The sequence below is a fragment of the Lathamus discolor genome, chromosome 2 (assembly GCF_037157495.1).
Source record: "Lathamus discolor isolate bLatDis1 chromosome 2, bLatDis1.hap1, whole genome shotgun sequence".
Taxonomy (NCBI): Eukaryota; Metazoa; Chordata; class Aves; order Psittaciformes; family Psittacidae; genus Lathamus; species Lathamus discolor.
The window spans coordinates 18072207-18094068 of record NC_088885.1 but is presented as its reverse complement, the minus strand read 5'-3'; the positions used below and the strand labels follow the sequence as shown (position 1 = coordinate 18094068).

Sequence of the window (21862 nt, the reverse complement as noted above, 5' to 3'; positions counted from 1 at the left end):
ACGCCTGTGCTGAGTCATGAGAGAGCAGAGCAGCCATGCTGGTGCACAGCCTGCCTTGTGTCTGCAGCCAGCTTCATGTCGGGAAGGGCAAGGGGAAGATCAATGCAAGTCACAATAGCAGAGGATCCTCAGGACATCCTGTGGAATTAGCAATAGACCAGTGATTAGCAGCCCACTTGATCCTGTGGGTAAGAGACAAGGAAAGGCTATCAGAGGCAGTTAAGGAGGCTGTGGCATTTGGCTTGGAGCAGTAAATAAAAACCAGAAGACACAGCCACTGGTGAGGAAGCTGGAAATTGTCCTTGAATCCAGCTCTGGGTTTTGAATCAGGGCAGGAATGGGGGCTTCTGACCTGTTTGTGGCATTACTGGATGATGAGGTGCTCAGCTTATCAAAAAAGGTTCAGTGACTATAATGAAAATTAAGGGAAAGGGTTCAGTGAAATGCTGCTTAAGGTATCATGAATGTTCACTTGCTCAAGAAAATGCATGTCAAAGGACCACATGGTGTGTCCTTCCCCTGGGTTCCCCTGTTACCCCTGACTGAATACAAAGGTGGACTTGTCTGGCTTCATGTGGTGAGCTGATGGGGGTAGAGGCACGCTGAAATACAGAAGGCACATTTCATACCTGGACTCCTGAAGTGCAGGAAGCTGGGACTGCACTGCTGGGCGACACTTGCATGACAAGTAAGGCAGCTGTCCAGCCTGAGGCTGGGGAAGCTCCTCTGGAGGCACAGCCAAAGCAAAGCCAGTAGTTGTTTTGTGGTGACTAAGTTGTCCGCCTGCCAGGGCCAGAGGTCAGGACCGGAGCTGGGGCAGTGCTTGCTTTCTTTCCAGCAAAGGAAGCAGTAACTGATCCGAAGGGTTTTCTATAACCTGTGAATGTTTCTGACAGCCAGCAGCAGGTCCAAAAGGGAACCTCAAGGCAAGGATGGGAGCTCCACTGACAAGCAATCCAAAGTGCTGAAAATCAGTTTATTCCCTATGTACTTGTAGACAGTTAGTGCTTGCAGACCTCTGCTCTAGTACAGACAGTTCATTTGTGGATTTGTCGATGTTACCATACCCCTGCGCAGGAAGGGAACAGTCTCTGACTTCACGTTTTAGCCTCCTTGGTTTCTACAGCCTGTTTCATATCTGATACAGAGACTCCCCATTGGGTAGGCTGTATTGGCACAGCAGCACCAGCAGCGCGATTGCAGGAAAAGAAATGGCTAATCTTAGTTAAAACTATAGAAAAATATCATTTGTGTTTATGCAGGAGGAAGTTTGTTGTCAGGATAGGTCATGTATCCCCGCAGCCTTTAACTCTCAGTGCTAGAATAGAATGTGATTGCAAAATCAGGGGGCGCATTCAGCTGTACTGCAATATTGGACCCACTCAGGACACGCTCAGGAGACCTACATCGTGCTGCCCCTTAGCAACTAGAAGAGAACTGGGAAAGTCCCTCGATTCCGGGGCTTTGAGAAAGATCAGAAGTAAGCAAGAGATAAAAACCCCACAGGAGTTGACAGACCCCAAACTAGATGTGCTGTTTCTTCCCTTCTTCTCTCCAAGGAATTGCTGTTTTAATGGCGAAGGCATTGGGAGGGTGCTTTCTGTAGTCACACAATTTTAATGGTACAAAGGCATTTGGGCTGAGAAGATGGATATAGGAAGAAAACAGAAGAGGACTGAGACTGTGGGGAAAAGAGAAAAGTAGCTATTAACCATTTTTCTCAGCAGCTAACAAGTGTGTATGCATAAATACATGTGCCCGGGGAATGCACACCAGTAAAGGGAGATGCTTTTTCTAAAGAAGGCAGTGCTACGACTTCAGTTTTCTTCTATTCAGGGAAAATGTTGATGGATTTATTTTCTTTAGCTTCTCGAGACACAAAATGACTTTTTACAATACCGAGTCAGAGCAGAGTTATTTCTTGTGAAGGGTGGGAGAACAAAGTCAGCTGGGCTGCGAATCTGTCACAGCAAGGGAGTCATGAGGAATTAATCTAGTCCATGGTAGCAAAGTCTCAAAGAGGAATTTGAAAGCCTATCTCTGAAGTGTTTCTGAGCACACAGCAACACCCACAGTCTCATAGGGATTGTCTGGGACTCTCTGAGCATACAGTGGAGCAACATCAAAGTCAAGTACATGTTTGATCTGTGCCAGCACTGGCAGATTATGATCTTGCAGTTGCAGAAGGGTGGCACTGGTGTCTCTCGGCTTTGTGGCTACTGATCTCACAGATAAAGTGGGAGAGGACTGTGCAGCAGTGAATGACATGTAGAAATTTTGGGGCTGATGCAGCAGCTATCTTGCATTAATCTTTTGGATTTCAGGCTCTTCTACAGATCATAGAAGGTTCTTAGGCTTTGTATAGAGTATATATATTACACTGCTGGTATGACAAGCAGTTAAGTTTCATAATCCAGCTCATAAAATGACTGAGATGAGATATTGTAGTTTACCAGAACGGAGCTCTGTTTGTAGTACTGTAATTGACTTGTCTGTGGCTTTGGGGGAGTTACTTAACTTCTCTGTGCCTCAGTTTCTCATGCACTAAAGGGGAGCATATCGAGTTGCCGACATTGTGTAGCAGCGTCTAGAACTCTGGACATCTGCCAATGGAAGGCAATAGAAAGAAAATAGCACAAAATAGCGCTGTTGTGATGGTAGGGATTTATATGGCATGGGTTTATTTTATAAGCCCATATAATAAACCATGTTACACCCATGACAGATTTTACTGGGATTTTCATGTTCTTGTGAAAGTGGAGTGCATAACCAACCTGAGCAAATGCTCTCTCTGTACTGAGCTCAGCGTTTTTCTACTGCAGTCAACCTGAGAGAACAGAATATAATCTTTTGGTATATGCATTGCCCTCATACATGCACACGCACCCAGATTAAATATCTGAAATATTTGCATGTAGGGAATAAAAGGCCTTTCCCTTGCTTAGAAATCTTGCATCTTGCTGTTTCTGCAGCTTTTTCTAAGGCTGTCCTGCAGCGATGCAGCCACCTATGACTGCTGAGCCAGGCTGCGAGGGGCTCACTGGGGCCTCACTGCCTGTGAGCACATGGGAGGTGCTTGGAGATGCTGGGGGACGTGGGCTAAGTATTAGGTGGGGACATGGGACACAGTGTCCTTGCTCCTCCGGCCGGGTGAATACCGAGATCCGCTGTCCAGGCAGTGTGCCAGGGTCCTGCTATTGTCAAGCTTGTTGAACGTTGACTGATTTTACATACTTCTATTTATTCATTTATCTGTTTGTTTATTTGTTTGTTTATTATGACAGCTTCTGAGTGTGAGCCAGCTGCTAAAGTGCACATTACTGCTGCCATAGCCTGTAGCCACTCTGGGGACTAAAAATGGAGTATTTTCAGATTTGTGTGAGTTTTTCTCGGCTGAAAAGAGACTTGCAAAGGTTTCAGCTGGATTTGTTTAATTTTTTGTCAGAAAGATGGGGAATTATTTTCTCACCAGCTTTTCTCTGTTGCTTAAATACTCTGAAGCCCCATTTCAAGCATAATGAAACCAGGAACAGGGGAGAGCTGCAGCTCTGTGTCTCATCCTGTAACTCCCAGGGGAGCTTCATGGGTCACCACCTCCTTCTCCTCGCAGACACCATTACCTAAGCTGTAGGGCTTGGTAGACTTCTTTAGCACGTTTATGTTAGCTGGGTTATAGGGAAAGATATTTTTAGCCCAACAACTGTAAGGTCTAAGTTCTAAGGTGTACTGAGAGGTGCAGACCCTTTGCCAACCTGACCCTTCAACCCATCTCCAGACACGAGCTCTATTCCATGCTTCTGTGTAAATAAGGCACATTTTTGGTCACAAAGCTTTGTAAAACATGTTTTAAAGAGGTATGTATTGTTAATATGCTGCTTCATGTCTTTGGGGTTTTAAAGAAGAGCTTAGCTCCTGCATCTGCTCTGTAAATAAAGTATTCTGACCTGTATGGCTCTCAGAAGGCACCTTTGGCAGGCTCTTAAACTTTCCTAACTTAAAAGGACCATGTGCTATGGTAAACTTGCAATAGATGTACAGAAAGGCACCTGGCATGCTGCTCTTCTTGCGAGGAGAGTAAGAGGAGCCTGAATGAATGACAACAAAGCAGATGAAAGCAGATGAAAGTCTCGGTTTCAGCTGTGACAAGCCCACAGTCATTAACTGGCTGGTCTGCCCTGCTTGTTTATTATTAATTCTGAGTGCCATCCAAGCAGGAGAAGCACCTGTGATGGGGTATCAGCCATCAGAGGTCCCCGTCTAGCAAAGCCCTGTCCATCACAAGCAGGGCAGGCCACCGGCACTGCTGTCAGGGTGACAAGCCTTTGGATAGCAGCTCGGCTTCCCGTCAGGGCTTGCTGGAAGAATGTGGTTGCAAATAGGAAGGGAAACACATGTTAAGTATCTCTTTCCTTCCATGCCCTTTCCTCCTGACAGTTGGCCTACAGCTTTGTGATTCATAGAATCATAGAATGGTTAGGGTTGGAAAGGACCTTGAGATCATCAAGTTCCAACCCCCTTGCCATGGGCAGGGATGCCTCACTCTAGACCATGTCACCCAAGACTCCATCCAACCTGGATGGAGCACTCACCACTTCTCTGGGCAACCCATTCCAGTGCCTCACTGCCCTCACATTAAAGAACTTCCTTATATCTAACCTGGACTTCCCCTGTTTAAGTTTGAACCCATTACCCCTTGTCCTGTTGTTACAGTCTCTGATGAAGAGTCCCTCTCCAGCATCTCTATAGCCCCCCTTCAAATACTGGAAGGCTGCTATGAGGTCTCCACGCAGCCTTCTCTTTTTCAGATTTTAATGTAAAAAGTAACTTTCAGGGTTTATTTATGAGTTTTTTTCAATGAAATCCTACAAATCCAACTGTAACCCAGAACAGGACTTCTCTGGTACTCCCACTGTAGTGTAGCTGAGGGGGTTTGAGGGTTGAAGGATTAGCTCTAGGAGAGCTCAGAGACCTCATATGAGCCCCATTCCAGGGGGCTCAGCATGGGTGACGGCTTCTCTCTGGCTCTGTCAGATCACCTCAGATAAGGGTTCCCAAACTTCAGTTATGGTCAGAAGGTAGCAGCCTGCAGGAGCAAAATGAAACATTGCAACAGCTTATCTAGAATATGTTATTTTATAAAGCAGCCATTGGCAGTTTACCCGTAGATATATATAGTTACTTTCTTGAGCTACATTAATATATAGTGTGGACTGTAAAAATAGACCAAGTTTGAAAAGGGTACAGATTTTCTATTTTAAAGCTGACTATTATGAGTTTTATGTTCCTTGAAAACATCTGTCACTTAGACAAGTCTTAGAAGGAGTTTTTAATTTTGTTTTCCTTCTCTTATTGAACACATTCTTTGATATTGAAGTTGTTGACAGAGCAATTTCCATAGGAGATATGTAAACACACACTCTGTGTAGGCAGGGTCTTCATATTTCACAGAAAACTATGACAGTCCTATTCTTGGGCTGAGATTTTTTCCACTGATGGGACTGGAGTATTCTGAAGCTGTGTTTAGCAAACAAAGCTAACCTGGAACCTAAAAATACACATTGCATTTGCACAGGGCCTGTAAGCCTGTCAAGGTAACCCTGTTGTGATATAAAACAAGCCAATACTGAACTGGTTTGTGTATCTTGGACCCATCATAGTTACAAAATCCATACCAATGAGATGTGGTGGTTATTGGAAGATTAAATTATAGCAGTCATACCTGCAGTCCTTCAGTGACCTGCTTTTTTTACTCTATCTGCTGTCCTGTCACCTCACACCTCAGTGTGGGAGGTCCTTGGGTCCAGGACCAGCCTTTTCTTATATATTTGCTTTACAAATACACCTTCCAGAGCGTAGCCGTAGTTAATGATGGAGCCCCTGGAATATTGTCTGCCCACGTCATTTATAATTGATATCTATCCTACATGATAGAAATTAGATACTTTTTTCTTGTTTTGACATCGAGATCAGGACATGCTATCACCACTTATGCCAGCGAACCTGAATTGGTTTGGTACAGTAGTATTAGAATAAAACTATAAAGACTGAAATCAGTGGCTGTTTTGCTACTAACTTGGTTAGCTAGGGTGTTTTTCACGATAAAACCCATTCCACAGAATTTCAGACTTTGCTGCTAAGAAAGAAAATCCAAACACTTTATAACCCAGGACTTGACTTTACTCATAAGGACATGATAAATTGAAACTATTAAGACTATAGATGTACATCTATATTTAATCTTATCTTTGCAAAATAATCAAAAGACAACACTTTAATCTACTCCTTTTTTAAAAAAAGAAGTAGCAGTGCAACTGCAGTAACTAAAACCTTTTTCTACAGTGCCTGGTAGTGATCTCTTAGCAACTAAACCACATTGAGCCTGCTTTGATGTTCTTATTCTTATTGAACGATAACAATCCTATTGAAATTTAGCTAGATCCTGGCATAAAGTAATACTAAAAAAGTCATTATATTGGAATATAGCCTAAAATAAGATAATAAGCACATTTTAGATCTGTTAAATTACCAGCTGTCCATTGTTTTAGTAATATGCAATTTAGTCCCAATGCAATACGTTCAGATACAGTCCTAAAATTAAGACAGAAGTATGTGTAGTAAAAATTGAAGACCTTAGCTACAGCTGCATAAGAGTGACTGAGCTCAGGATAAGCCAATACAGAACTTAGCTCTACTTATCTTTCCATTTTATCGCTTGTGAGACTGGAGACAGGCAAACTCAAACCTTTGCTACTTTTTAACAGGCATTGGCATATTCAGTATGTATTTAAATTTTTAAGTGAAATAATATGGGTCTATTTTTAAAGTGAAAAAGGGTAGGCTTTGATTAGATGTAAGGAAAAAATTCTTCACTATGAGGGTGCTGAGGCCCTGGCACAGGTTGCCCAGAGAAGCTGTGGCTGCCCCCTCTCTGGCAGTGTTCAAGGCCAGGTTGGATGGGGTTTGGAGCAACCTGGTCTAGTGGAAGGTGTCCCTGCCTGTGGCAGGGAGTTGGAACTTGATGAGCTTTAAGGTCCTTCTCAACTTAAAATGTTCTATGAGTCTATAACTTTTTCATTATTATGATAAATCTTCTGCCTTTCTCTTAAATTTAAGTTTTTGGTTCAGTTTCAAACTTGTGAGGAAAAGTTGTGAAAGAGTCTTCATTACGGAACATTTCAGACTTTAGTTGACTCACCCCTCAAAGGTATCATCACAGATAGTATTTTGTTAGGAAAAATATCTGGATGACGTGAACTATCCCTGAACGCTGCTGAATCACATTCCTATAGGCATGAACATTTTCTGTGCATCAGGACTGAGAAAATGCTGCCCCCATTAACAGCATAGGGTGATAGAACTGATATAATACGTTTTCTGAGACATTTGAAAAATCTCAGAGTATCTCTGTCCCTTGGAAAATTTGCCTTACCTTGAGACGTGACCAGTATCCAGCTTGTGATTGATTTTTACACAAATCTAGCAATTTTATCCAGTTTGCTTTCCTTGAAACTTAATTTAGGGATTTTCTATTAATACCAGATACTCCACCATAGGCTTTTCTTCCTGCTGTGTTTGGCTCTCTGCCACCCTTCAGTTCATTCCAGCTGCCATTTGCCAAAGGAAGAAACCAACAGACATAAATAAATGTTCGCTGTCCTTGGCAAAACCTTTGTAGAAGGCCCCCACCGTGATTAGAGATGTATTTCCCAAGGGGTAAATTGATGCAGAACCCCCTGCCCCTCAGTATAAATGCATCATCTTCATACCCTTTCTCTGTGAATCTTTGGTCACAGCTTCTCAGATAGTTGATGGAAGTTTACGTCTTAGAAAAGGTTGAATACACTGGTGAACACAGCTGAGATCCTGCCTTACCAGTCAGCTGGTGACAAAGCTACCAGCTAAATCTGGGTTGCAGAGTATTTATTCTTAGGAATGGTGCATGAATCAGAAATAAGGCAACCTGATTTCAGTCCCAGGGGAAATATAAGCAAATGTGCCGTAGAACAGCTTCCCACTCTGCTGTCACACAAGTGCCTGAAAAAGTTTGGTCCACAGGGAATGTTAGTGGGCAACAGCACAGAGTTCCTGGTGGCATGCAGGCTATAGTGGGAATGAGAAGATGCTATTTCTAGTAAACTTTTGGAAGAGGAGAGAGAAATCAAGAAATACTTCTATTTTCTAGTGCTGTCTATCTGAAATTTTCCAAAATAGCCACATTAAGAGCTTAAATCTCCACACAGCCTTCCTTCAGCACAAGAAGGAACTTATAAACTTGAAGGACCATCTGGTTTCTTAAATCCCTGCTTGGATTACAGTGTTGCAATCAATGCACACAAGATGTAGGACAACCCTGTGGAATGGAAACTCCTCTTATGCTGTAAGAAATGTTTGTGGTGTTCAAGACAACCCATGAGTGTTTGTATTGAACAGATCTCCCTTGTTTGGAACAGAAGAAACAGCTCAACCTCAGAGCGTGCTGCCTCCTCATCCCTCCTCCACCGCCCCTGTTCCCACCACCGTCCTTCAGGCATGGCTGGAACACTGTAAGTGCGACCCTGGAGCCTTTCTCTGTCTTTTACATGACTCTTCATATATGACAAAGACTGAAGCATCCTCTCAAGCACTGCTTCATGGTGTCACTCAACAGACCTCTCTGATCTATCTTTATTGATATGGCTCTCTTACGAGAATCATTCACATCCCAGACTGTGGCTTGAAGTGAATCTCAAATAGATCAAGGCATGAAATGAAGTAGGGTTTGTTCAGGCAGTTGATTCAATTAACTTAAAATATTCTGTTTTGGGAACTTACTTAGCAGAAGGCAATCCTGAACTAAGGGAAATGGCAATGCAATAAACCAAGTAAGGACAGGAAGGCAATTTTTCATCCCACACAATGATTTCAGGGTGTATGTTATGTATGTGTCCTGGTTTAAATCACATTTGCCTTATCCAGCAGGTGAAATGAAAGTCCCGAAACCCTCCAATGGAATCTATTCCCACCATTTCATTTTGCAGAAACATGTTTGAGTTGCTGTATGCAACTTTCACTCACCCACCTACGCACATACCTGCTCTACATGATACGTATGCATATGCATGTTAACATATGCAGCATACAGGACACTATGGGTATGTTTGCCCAGTTACTCTTATTGCTAGGGTCTGTTAACTCTGATATATTTTCCATCCCAACATTAAGAATTTTTCTACCTACTCCATAATTTCTTTTTCTTAATTCTACTATTCATTTACCATATACAAATACTGCAATTATTGCTACTGGTATAGAAATAATCATTAGCAAGATGTCTGACAAGAACTAACCCAAGAAAAATTACAGTGTAAGATTCTCCATTGCCTTCAGAGAGATCAGGCTGGAGCCCAGGCTGCTGTTTCCCCCAGACCAAAATCTAATTGCTTCCACCTTCCTCATCACCTCCTTGTGCCTTGATGTCCATAGAGAGGAGACCCAGAGATAAGATTTCCTTAGGAATGTGGCATACTCCTTCACTGAGGATGAAGTTGGGACCAGGCCCCTGAGATTTCCCTGGGCAGCCCAGAGAGCAATCTGAGCATAAATTTACCCTTCACATCATCCCCCTTATGTGGGGGAGAGAATAAGACTAGTTACTATGAGGATGGGCGCCACATGAATTCACTATGAACTTCATGCTTTGGAGTCTAGTTGGAACTTTTCTGGAGACTGGCTTTTCACTGGGGAGCTGAAGATCAGTTTTGTTAATCTGGTGTTTCTGGCTCAGTGTTAGTCTACATTTCCAGGGGATATCACTTCTGTCACAAGCCATAAGGCAGTTTACTCATGCAATCCTAATTTGTAAGTCAAAAGATTAAGCTTTCGTTGATTATCAAAGACATCTGCTCTGGTCTGGACTGAATGAAAACCTATGGGCTGGTGTCTTCTGGATCGAAGTTCACACTGCCTATACCCTCGCTGAGCATAGTCTCTATTATTAGAGCAAAGATGCTATTTTTGGAGATGTGCAGATACATGTAAAGTGGAACAGAGAGAGCAGGGTCAGGTCTAAGAATAGGCCAGGATCCCATGCTGGCTCTGAAAGGCGTATGGCAACCCAGCTGCTGTGTGCCTCTGGGAGAGGATGAGGAGGAAGTGTGGGGCAGGACACTATGCTGAAGTGCTAATGTTCAAACATGCGTGAAGTTAACCTTGTGACAAACCCTGGGCTTCTCCCTAAGGGGGCAAATAAACTCTCCTGGGGCTGTAGCATTTTGTGGCACTTTTCTTATTGCATTTCTCCAACAGGCTACATATGGCTGCATATTCACTCCTGTGTTTTATTTTATATAGAAACTCCTTGCCCTGGATATGAAAGAGTTGCGTCAGGAGCACCCGATAATACAGGCTCCCTCTCTGCCCAAATCATATTGCCCTGCAGGGCCACCTGGCCCCCAGGTGAGTGATGCCTTTGTGATTAAACCATGTTGTTCTCTCACTTGCTCCTAGGTCCTTACAAAGCTGTAAAACATCTGCAAATCCTTTTTGCCTCTCAAGTCTTGTGTATCAAGCTCTAGCTTAATTTCATTGTGACATGACTATGCATAAATCATGTAGGCATTCTATGCTATGTTCTCATCTCTGCCTTGTGTACTCTAATTGGTTTCAAGTTCACCCTTCATTTGTTGTGGAGTTTATAGTGGGTAGCACCCATCAAAAATCACAGAGGTGCAATAGCTTCCTTCAGAGGCTCTTGTTACTTTTCTATTTGCTTTAGAGGCTGTTGTCTGTGTGAGCCTGTAAATGGATGCACAAAAAGTGCAATGAACTTGCATATTAGTGGAGTACATCCTTGAGATGGCAAAACCTACAGGAAACATCAAAGACAAGGAGAGGCTTCAGGAGGGCAGTGGTGTGGGATTCAGGAGATGTGGGATCTAGCTTGTCCTTCAACATCTCTGCCTCGGACTTGCTGGGTAGCCTTGGGCCATTCTTTTGGACCTCCCATTTCATTCTGTACAATTTGTGTGTTCAGAAGTGTTCTGAGTGAGGTCAGAAATCTTCCAAGGAAATGGTCCATCTCTAGGGGTAACGTTTTTGCACACATCTCTGTAGCATGGAGAAGATCACCCATCTGCCCTTCCGTTCCAGTTCATACTATCCAAAGAAAAGATAATGGAGATGTAATGCCAGTTTCTCCTGGGGCATAGGAGTTCCCGAGCTACATGCTGCGCCTGGTGCACTGGGACAGTGATCTTCCTCAAGGTCCCCAGGTGCCGATTTTATTGCAATACAGCTAATAGCAGACATGGCACAGGACCTTTGCTGTAGCAAAAGCTGTGACAAGGGCTTGGGCAGCCTGAGAAGTTAACAAGCACCCAAACACTATTTAAAGCGTATGGACAATAGGTCACAGTAAAGGTTCAGTTATGTGGAAAAAAGCTTAGCTTAAATTATTTAGAAGTCAATACTTCAGAAGGTATTTGTAAACAGTCTAGAAGCTGCAACGTGAAAGCCACAAAATCTTGTTTTACCAACTTCGACTTTATTGTTCTGTCATTTTGTCTTTGCTGGGATGCAGGACAAGGCAGATTCATTTAGCATGTGAATGATGTGAGAAGTGATAGGAAGTGTTTGTCCTGTCCTGCATTATGGAACAGCCCTGCAGTGTGGTTGGCAATGATCCAGAGTTGCAGTATATGTTAAAGAAGCCGTTGTTATTTCAGTCTTCTCTAGACTCTCTTTTTTTTAAGGAAAATCCTCTTAATGCTCCCTCTGACTGAAATGGAAGAACAGAACTATTAATTCTATCATTCCACAAGGTCCATTGCTATAAATAATACTAATTTTGCAACCAGATGACCTACAATCCCTCCAAGAACATTTTTCAATGGAGTAGGCCGGCAGATTTTATCACAGCAGCAGACAGTAGGGTGGGTATAACATGGCTTTGGAATTTTTAATTATAAATGATGGGACTGTGTCGTGTAATGGGCAGTGTTAGAGCCAACAGTCCTCTGGGCAATACTTTATGGCAATGGCCACCCGAAAGGAAATGCTACCATTACAAAAAAGAAAAAATAATCTAAGAAGTAATTTTGAATTCTTTTCTGCTGTAGCTTGCTTGGCTTTCCAAGCTGTTCTAAAGCCTCCTGCTATTGACTCAGAGCTACATTTTAACACTTTTTCTTAAGAGAAAGAACTAGAATTGTAATGGTTTAACACACAGTTTAATAACCTAAGGGAAAACGAAAGTAACAAGATAAAATTTGGCTCTGGCTCTGATAGGTTGCATTCTGATTTACACTATTGAAAACCTAAACTAGCTCCACTGACAAAAAGTAGTTGGAGTAATTTGCATTTGAGAGTACACTTTGCTGCTATTCATGTGCAATTTGTGTTGTATTTTGGACAGCATAAATCAGCCAGGATCCAAACCTGGAGTGATTTGTATGGTGAATCTAATACTCCTCTGATACAGGCTCATAGGAGTTTTTTCCTTGGTCATTCACAAATGAAAGGTGATCTGTGACCTGGAGCACTCTAGAAACAGCACTGTTTTTCTGATTTCTTTTTCTCTGAGACGGGGTTCAAGGTCTGTCTGGATTAAGAAGTCTCCTGAAAGAAGAAAACCATCCTCATTTGAGAGAGAGAAATAAGTCCAGGATTCAGAAGTGGTGGCAATACGCTGTGTCCATACCACACTGCAGAGCCCGTCCCACATGTTTTATGCCACTTCCTTTACCACCCTTTGGCTGACCTGCTTTGCTAGCTCACACAGTGTCTTCGTGTCCTCATTGTCACTAATTCTTCAGGACTCCAATAACTTCTCATCTTTCCTTTGCCCCAGGCCTTTTTCCGGCTGGTTTTCTTCATTTAGAAGATGCCCCTGCACTTCTTGTATCAGTCCAGTTCTCAAGCCTGCCATGCAGCAACAACACAGGCTTGGCATTTAGAGGCCATGTTCAAACACCATATCCAGCATCCCAAACTTTATTCCCAGGAGACACCTACAGGGTCAGGGGCTGAGGGAAGACAGCCACTAGTGCCTCCTAACTAATGTAGTTTAATAACAGTATTCACTTTTCTCTCTAGGGCCCACAAGGAATTCCTGGTATAATGGGACCAAAAGGGGAGAAAGTAAGTGTCTCTTGTTATGGAGTTTGGTGTGGTTTTGAGGAAGAAAGAAGGGGATAGGAGCATGTTCATTTTTTTCCTTTTGTTTAGTGAAGGGTGAGCCTTACTGCTGTGGGGGTTTGGTTTAATTTGAATGTAAGGTTGTGAATTGGCTTGAATCTATAATTTAAAGCTTCATCTTTCAGTGTACGTTTTCAGTCTTTATGCATTTTTTATGGCTTCTCGCCATAGCTACCTCTGTCTAGAGTATGTGTTAAGAAAGCAGCTCAGGTGTACAAGTCTGCGATCATACTGTTTCAGAAGCCTTTGAATGTCCTGTCCTTCTGGGAGGACATGAAAAGCGGAGCTCTCCATGTATGTTAATTGTATGGGTCAGCTCAGATGTTAAAGTTGGCCTTATGTTCAATTTGGTCATTTGCTCCATGATGATGATTTTAGGGGCCTTATACCTGAAGCTGGACACATAATTATGTGCTTTACTATACAAGGGGATGAGAACACAGGAAAAACCAAGGAGCTTTCTTAAAGTAATTTTTCTCATTTTACCTTTGGAAGCAAAGTCCTGAACTCAAAAGTATTCCCAAATTATTATTATTTTTCATATAAATGCATTGACAAATGAACCTCTGTGTTTCATGCGGTGCCTGTGGGACTAACATGTTCCTTTCTCTGGCAGGGGGAGATTGGCAGGCCAGGAAGAAAGGTATGAACAAAAGTGCTCTCTCAGAACCCACCTAATACCTGACATTTAACAGCTGTCAGAGAGGGGTTCAGACAATAGTTAGATAAAGATTAGCTAATGTTGAAGTTTAACCTGTATGTGCTGCTTCTCCTGGTATCTGGCGGGGGGGGTGGTAGGGAGCTCTGGGTGAAGGCTGGAGAGCTCGGCCCTCTGGTTTGGAGACCTGTCCCAGCTGGTTTGAATTCGACAAATTCCCTCATTAAAAGCATACACTCTGGCCAGACAATTAAAACAGAATGGGAAGTTACTTGACCTATGCCTTCTGTGGACAGGGAAAGAGGAGTTATGCGAGCTATCACAAAAGGTGCATGAAAAAAAGTCTAAAACAACATTAAACTTTTTACTTCTCCAAAGTCTAAACAAGGCTAAACAAGGGGGATGGCCATTAACGATTACACTTCCAAAGTTCTGGCACCAATACAATATGCTGACTACAGTCCTATGCTTGGTGACACATGAGCCATGATATGCTGTCCGAAATATGTGTCCCTACATGTGATGAAACAGAATACGTTACCTCAGTCACTAAGTACCTCCATTTAATGTAATTAACTTTGAAAGAAGACAGCAATGCAGGATGAAATCAGAGATAAGCAGAGGGTAGTCACTAACCAGGAAAAGAAATACCCTTCTAATAATACACCAAGGATTTTAACACCTTTTAAATAACATACAAAGGATTTTAACACGAATCAGTAATTCAAATAGATATGAAACACATAAACAAAAGAGGTCTTTTTCTTTAATCTAAATTACAAATGCCCTACAGTAAACAAAGATATTACTTATATAGATTCAAGAGTTCAAAACAATAATGTCTCAGAGAGGGTCACCCATCAACCTACAAGAAAGTGCAACCTTAAATGTAGTACATCAGTACTTACTCTTCTAAAATAAATAAATAGGTCCAGAAAGAGAAGGTGCTCAAGTTGGAAATAAAACAGTTTAACCCTTGCTAAAAGCTTTCTGGCTCATAGGAGGTCATTTATGGCCCCAGATATCGTAAGGACATTTCTAAGATAATATTGTCAAGTGGCATAAAGCGGTGGAGTAGCACTAATCTGCAGCATTTTAGGAGATACTCAAACAGTGATTTACAGACAGTAATTAAAATAGATAAATAACTGTATATATGTATTTATTGCTAGTCATAAAGTAGCTAATAACAAAGCTGTTATAGTTAGTAATATTCAAAATAACAGTAAACAAATGAAGAAATATCTCAGCTAAAAACCTGGTTCTGTCCTTAACATAGATATGTACTGATATAACTACATACAAGTCTTTCTGATTTACATCATATTATTAAATGAAAAGAAGATTTAAGTTATTCACACTGGGGTTTTAGGATAATTATTTTAACTGCATGTAGATTTACTGTGTAGCTGAACTGCTTATTTAAATCAGTATAATTTGGTATTTCTGTAAGCCCACACTTCCTCCAGCAGCATCAACATAAACTGTACTATGAATATAATATAGTATTTTTTTTGTATAACAACAAGGTAATAAACCATTTTCAGGTCTTTTGCTGAAAAGACTTTATTCCTCCATACCTCCTGTCTGCAGTGGAGGCCTGTGTGTAGGAATGATGTTGCATGAATTGTTGTAATTGGTGTTTTCCGTTCAAGGGTAGACCAGGTCCCCCGGGTGTCCCTGGAATGCCAGGACCAATAGGATGGCCTGGACCTGTGGGACCGAAGGTAAGACTAAAATTCACAGGGAATAACCTGTTCAACATCATGATCTGAACATGATAGTTGTCATGAGAAGTCATTGGGAAGTCTCTAAGCAGTTGTCTGCTAGAGGCTGGGAAGCTGCAGCAGTACAAGGACACTCTGTGCCTGTCCTGTTTCTTACACTGCTCTGCAAAGACCTGCCCAGTCTAGGGTTAGGTTTATCCACCTTCAGCCTAGCCCCTGTAGCACTTCTTATGTTGATTAAAATATGCCAGAGGGAAACTGAAAATCAGTCTAATGAAGACTGCTGATAACCACTGGTGTCTCACAGTCACATTGATCGGTGCTTTAAAGCTGATCATCATCTTTGTGAGTGTTCTTTATGATGATCTCTGCCTGAACGTGTACTTCTTGGCAGCACAACTATGTGCCCGTGCAATCAGAGGGAAAACACCAGGCTGGTCTCAGGGGAAAGAGATTACAAACCATGTGGATTACTGATCACATCTTTGAAGTTAATTCCCGTACAAACAGACATTTGTTCCTGTGACTTTTAATAACCAACAGCAGAAGAAATGTCAGGACCAGCTTTGCTACTGCTGAGTGGTTGCTTCCTCTGTATTTATTATGAAAAAACTTCAGGACAGTCCTCTGCTGAGTATAATATCGTGTGAAATCTATACAGCTCTTTACAGAAGCCACAGTATATGGCGTTTCTACTGGGACTTTCGAGATAACTTGCTTTCCTTCAATTCAGTACGCATCAGGCAAAAGGACTGCTCACAATGTTTAGTTCAATGCTACATTTTCCAGTAAATCTTTGACTCTTCATTTGCTCCACGGATGCTTGTGCCACCACCTCAGAGGACTGCAAGAATTATAGTATATGACTTCTGAATTCAAGCCACATCTGGAAAGCAGACCCTCAACCCTGACACATCTTCACTGTGTTAGATGAAAAACGTCATGTTCATAGAATCATAGATTCATAGAATAGTTAGGGTTGGGAAGGACCTCAAGATCATCTGGTTCCAACACCCCTGCCTTGGGCAGGGACACCTCACACTAAACCATGTCAGCCAAGGCTCTGTCCAACCTGGCCTTGAACACTGCCAGGGATGGAGCACTCACAACCTCCCTGGGCAACCTGTTCCAGTGCCTCACCACCCTAACAGTAAAGAACTTCCTCCTTATATCCAATATGTAGGCAAGCAGCAAGAGTGTTGCTTAAAAGGGGACAATGTTCACTTTAAACTGTGAGGTAGGAAATGGCGTCCCCCCTGAAAACGCATTGTGTGCTGTGATTTCTGACAGCAGGGGCAGCGAGGGTAGAAGAAAGCTTCAACTACCTCCTTCTCTCACAGTCTTAGTACTAAGAGCAGAGCAGTCAGAAAAATCATTCACTTGGCCTTTCCTTGTGTAAGCTCTAGTTCTATTTACAAAGTCTTCCTAATTTTGATATTATCTCTTCTTTGTCTATTGTTATGCTTTTTCATCACACTTCCAGAAGTGTCCTTCATATTCAGGAGTAATACTTTTTCCTATACTTTGACTGCAAATGATACTTGCTGTTTGATTCCAATTCTTTTGCTTTTATTGTCTGCTCTGATGCCTGTCTCCTGTGTTCCTAAGATGGGTTCACATTTTCCTTTCTCCTGGTCTTTACAAATTTCAGATTCCTGCTTGTCAGTAAAGTCCTTTCTCTCCTTCTCGTCTCTCATCTTCCCAGACTCCTGATACTCATCTTCTCTGCAGTCATTTGCTGCATCCTCTTCTTGCTGTAAATCTCCAGTGCGATGATCTTTGTTTTGTTTTGCTTTGTTTTTTTCTCTCATTCTGATCTCTGTGCCTTTTATTTTTTAGCTGTGTCTTTTTACTTCTCTTTCTTTGACACAATGTTGGTCTAATCCTTACTTCTATTTTGTTTCTTCAAGTCTTTTCTGAACATCTGCTGGGGCAGCATTTCTTCATTTCTAGGACAGTGAAAGCGAAGGAGAATGAGAGCCAACTGTATTCTGCTGTAGTGCTACTGCATGTCTGCGGGGACTACTCTGTATTTCACGCTAGATATAATTAGCTGGCAGCAGCCAGAGAAGTTGTTGTAAAGCCTTTTCATGATTTACTGGCTCCAAACCACTGTAAAGCACATGATGTCTCAGAGCTGCAATAAACCTAGTCACTATGTTTTCCCGATCCATAAGGACTTGCAGCAAGATACCTTTATTTTCTGCAATTTAATTTTCTGCAATTCAGTGGAAATGATGCTGGGTGGAGATAATGCACCTTCATGCAGAAAAAATGATGCACTGCTGCTTCTAATTTGTTTGCATGTCCTTTAATAGCATCTGGCAAAACTAAAGCACAAGTTATGCATCCAAGAAAATGCCAATAGAAGGATAACATAAGAGGACTCAGGCAGGATATAATTGAAATATAGACCTCTGACTACAATACTACACCAAGGTCAGGCTTGTCTCAATCATTTGACATAAAACCTCAACTGCTAAACTGTCAGACATTCAAATATGACCTCATCAGAGAGCCACAATGAATAACTCTCTTTATTGACCCCTTTAGGGTGAAAAGGGAGAGTTGGGTGTGATGGGATTGCCAGGTACAAGAGGACCAATGGGCTCCAAGGTTTGTTAACCAAAATGCTGCATTTTCAGACATTGGTTTCTAACGCTCTGCTGACAGCTGCTTCCCTCATGAATTGGCTGGAAAGCATTTATTGAGATGCATCTTTTCTAATACAGCTTAAAAGATGCGTTCTTCAAGCAAGGTTATGTTGTCTGGTTGGGCTTGGCTGTGTTTTTGGCTTTTCATAAAAATGCTTAGGTATAAATTGTTCTAATGAAAAATTTACATTACAAGCAAAACTCATATATAATTGTATCCCACTAGAAAACAGGAGTTGTTAAGTATATCTGAAGCATTAAATCATGTCTGCAATGTTTCCCACCCACCTCACAAGACTGGAGATCATTTTGGTCCTCTACTAAATCTATACATCTGTATTGACAGTCAGATAGTAAGCACAGTTTGGTCTGAATGTTGTAGTATCTGCACATCATGGTCTGTAGCATTGCCTTTGCCTTTACAAATTTAAGCCACAACATTTTTAGGTACTTGAAAAAGATTGTGCAGTCAGTTTATTCAAATAAAGGACTGGGAAGAAGAATTGAATACCCTTGTTTATTGTATTTTTCTGAAAGAAAAACTTGGTTTTATAGTAATCTTCACATTGGAAGATTACTTACATATAATTTAGAGATGTTCCGGGGAGGTGGGGGAACCTAAACACAACAACCCAGAAGAAGAAGAAGATTATTGTTAAAAATATTTTAGATTATTAATTGTGTCATCTAAGGCTTTATTCAGCTACATTTTATCTCCCTTGTTTCAATTTTAAAGCAATATCAAACCTGCTGGCTTTACCTGGCTTTTTCATGTTGGCTTTTGGGCTGAGTTGTCTTGCCTTTAATTCATGTTTCATAGTTCTGTTTCAGTGCAATTTTAGAAGCTATAAATATTCATTCGCATTTACAAGTTGGTGCAGTTAATTATTTGTGCTTCACTCTTTTTCTTCACTTCAAAGTTTGAAAGTTCAGCTTCTTGGGTGATGTTGAAAGCCAGAACCACTAAAGTGTCTATCATTCCCTTTAGGGTTTTCCTGGAACTAGAGGAGAAAAGGTCAGTGTGACAACAGAATAATGTGTAATTTAACCATTGGAAACAGTTATGCAAAAAATGTAACTGTAGAAATGAGACTGGGTTTTGATGGGGTGAAGTCCAAAGGTCCCACTGAGAAATGAAAACAAGCATCAATAAGGAGCATAGTCTTGTGGTTTGGGCTGGGATGCTGAAGAAGTGAGTTTTACACCCTGTCTTGTGAACAAATTGCTACAGAGCACCTCACTACAGCTTCTCTGTCTGTAGAATGGGTATAATAATTCTGAAGTTGTCCCTCTGGTTTATTTAGGCTACATATATACACTTTGACACACAGAGAGTTTTTACTGTAAGACCTTACAGTGGAACCTCAACTTAGACGAAGCCAAGTGGGGAAAAAAAATCAAGTTTGGAAGTATTATATCCAGGAAAGCACCTATTTAGAGTAATTATCTGGGGAGAATGAGTCCCTTTTCCTGCAAGCCTTACTTTTAATTCTGTTGTAATGTCAATAAAAGTAGAAAGGAAACATTTTAGGGTATCAAACCATATGCCTCACTCTGAAGATAATACTGTATCATGTGTGACTTCAAATAATGCCTCATGGGAGAAATATTTATTGCTTCCTCATGAAATGGTAGTAATTAAGCTGTTATTATAATGTTATCTCCTTCCAGGGGTCCAGAGGTGACAGGGGTGACAAAGGAGTCAAAGGAGACCAGGTAATTTTCTTGTCCAAATAGCTGAGAGATTTAGCTGAATATGCACGTGAGAACTAATGTACTTCTGATGGCAGAAACCAGGAGTGGCTTGGAGGAACGGAGCCTGGAGGCATCTTCCTTGGAGGGCAAGAGTGGGGAATGAAAGCAGTGTCCCTGCCTGACGGGAGGCTGGTGGGGTAGCATCCATGTCCATGTGCCCTCCAGTGCCAGCATACAGGGGGACTCATGAGTCAGTCTCTCCTGGCCTGTGCAGTCCAGAACCATAACAGCTTGCCAAAATGGTTTTAACTGGTGAATGATAATGCTGAGGATAGGAGGCAAAAGAAGGGGTGAGATTTGTGGCTTGGGGGTTCTTTTAACTGAGAAAGGAAAAGTAAACTGTTTCTGATGTGAATGGAGAAATGCTATTCCAAAACGCAGGAGCTGTCCAGGTAGCAGAGTTGCCTGCAGACAAAATACGATCAGGTTGTTCTTGCTGAAGGAGAGGAAGCAGGTGGCAGAGGAATAGTGCTACTGTGCAAGGGGATTTACAGTAAAATTGTGCTTAAAATTCTCCACCTACTGTATCACCCACGGTGCTGAATCACAGTGTGGGTTTCTTTAACTGGTATCTGTACACAGCACTTGTCCTTGCGTCCAAGGAAGGTGCTGCTTTGGCAAAGATGACTCCACATTTTTTTATCATTTTTGTCCTTTTACTTTGTAGGGAGAAATAGGCTTCCCTGGAATGCTGGGACAAAAAGTAAGTGGGTGTGATGTGTTGGGGAGCTGTGTTAAGTGTGACACAAGGTCAGTCAGGGGCTTCAGGGACATCCTGGAAAGTATAAGACATTGAAAGTCATACCTGACTTCTTGGACTGATGATCAAATTCTTCAGACCTTTTATCTTAGGAGAAAACCCTGAAACTTAGCCATTTCTTGTTTCTCTTTTCTCCTCAGAACACTGGTTTAGTTATAATTTTCCTCCTGTTTAATATATTTAAACCCTTGTTTACAGATTCATAACTGCCTTAATTGTTTGGAGATTATTCATTTGAGGCTAATAAACATCTCCTTCTTGGTACTCTGAATTCCAGTGGCACTACTATAAATAGCAGTGATAACCCTGACCAGTTTTTATGTCATCATAAGTCTGTACTTGAAAAACAGTAAAATTTGGATGTTGGCTTCTGGATAGAAACTCTAAAGAAGGATAATTTTAAGATGCAATCAGATTTTGTCTCTGAAATTAGGATAAGGGAATAATTGTTGCTTCTAAGGAGGCTAGAAGATGAGTTAATTCACTTCCCTTTCCATGAGTGATTTTATTATACATCCATCTTAACAGCAAAGCAAGATATTGCCAAGGCATCAGAGAGTTTTGCTAGCCTTGGCCTCTCCAAATCTCCGAGCACGTTTCTGATGTTTCCATTTGGCCTCCTCTTTAATAAAGGATTCTTCAGGGAAATTTTAAGCAATATTTTTTACTTTATGCTTGTTTGAAAATATTTAATTGAATTTTGGATTTTTGAGAAAGAAACAGTGCCAGCATTATCTAGACGAATCATGTGAATGAAAGCACCATCCATCTGCTATCTTGTATAAGGCAGGTACAACCATGTACTCATGTCCTGCTTCCTTCCCTTTGCATCCGCCAAGGGAGAGATGGGCCCGAAGGGACAATCGGGAGTACCAGGACACAGAGGACCCATAGGAAGACCTGGAAAACGAGGCAAACAAGTAGGACCATGGCTTTTCCTTTTCCTGTGACTCGTGGCATATGTGTGGTGTGTGCTTGTGTGGTACCAGGCACTTTATCACATGAGGAGCAGACAGAAACTCTGAAGCCCCTCATACGCATGTACAGGCTATGCAGGTGGTAAGGCCTCAGCTTTAGAGCTGGAAACTTATCTGTAGCATTAAGCTCTCTGGCCTTGCAACATGGGGAAAATCAT

At 41.8% G+C, this 21862-nt stretch overlaps 1 protein-coding gene across 1 annotated transcript in view; it reads left to right on the top strand.

Moving 5' to 3' along the window:
* COLQ (collagen like tail subunit of asymmetric acetylcholinesterase) overlaps positions 1 to 21862 on the top strand; it is a 50550-nt gene that overhangs the window by 13533 nt on the left and 15155 nt on the right. The window contains exons 3-12 of the mRNA XM_065667799.1: positions 8431 to 8543; positions 10330 to 10434; positions 13072 to 13116; positions 13790 to 13816; positions 15487 to 15558; positions 18112 to 18174; positions 19201 to 19227; positions 19884 to 19928; positions 20635 to 20670; positions 21567 to 21647. Coding sequence (XP_065523871.1) covers positions 8431 to 8543; positions 10330 to 10434; positions 13072 to 13116; positions 13790 to 13816; positions 15487 to 15558; positions 18112 to 18174; positions 19201 to 19227; positions 19884 to 19928; positions 20635 to 20670; positions 21567 to 21647 — 614 coding nt within the window. The remainder of the gene's footprint in view (positions 1 to 8430; positions 8544 to 10329; positions 10435 to 13071; positions 13117 to 13789; positions 13817 to 15486; positions 15559 to 18111; positions 18175 to 19200; positions 19228 to 19883; positions 19929 to 20634; positions 20671 to 21566; positions 21648 to 21862) is intronic.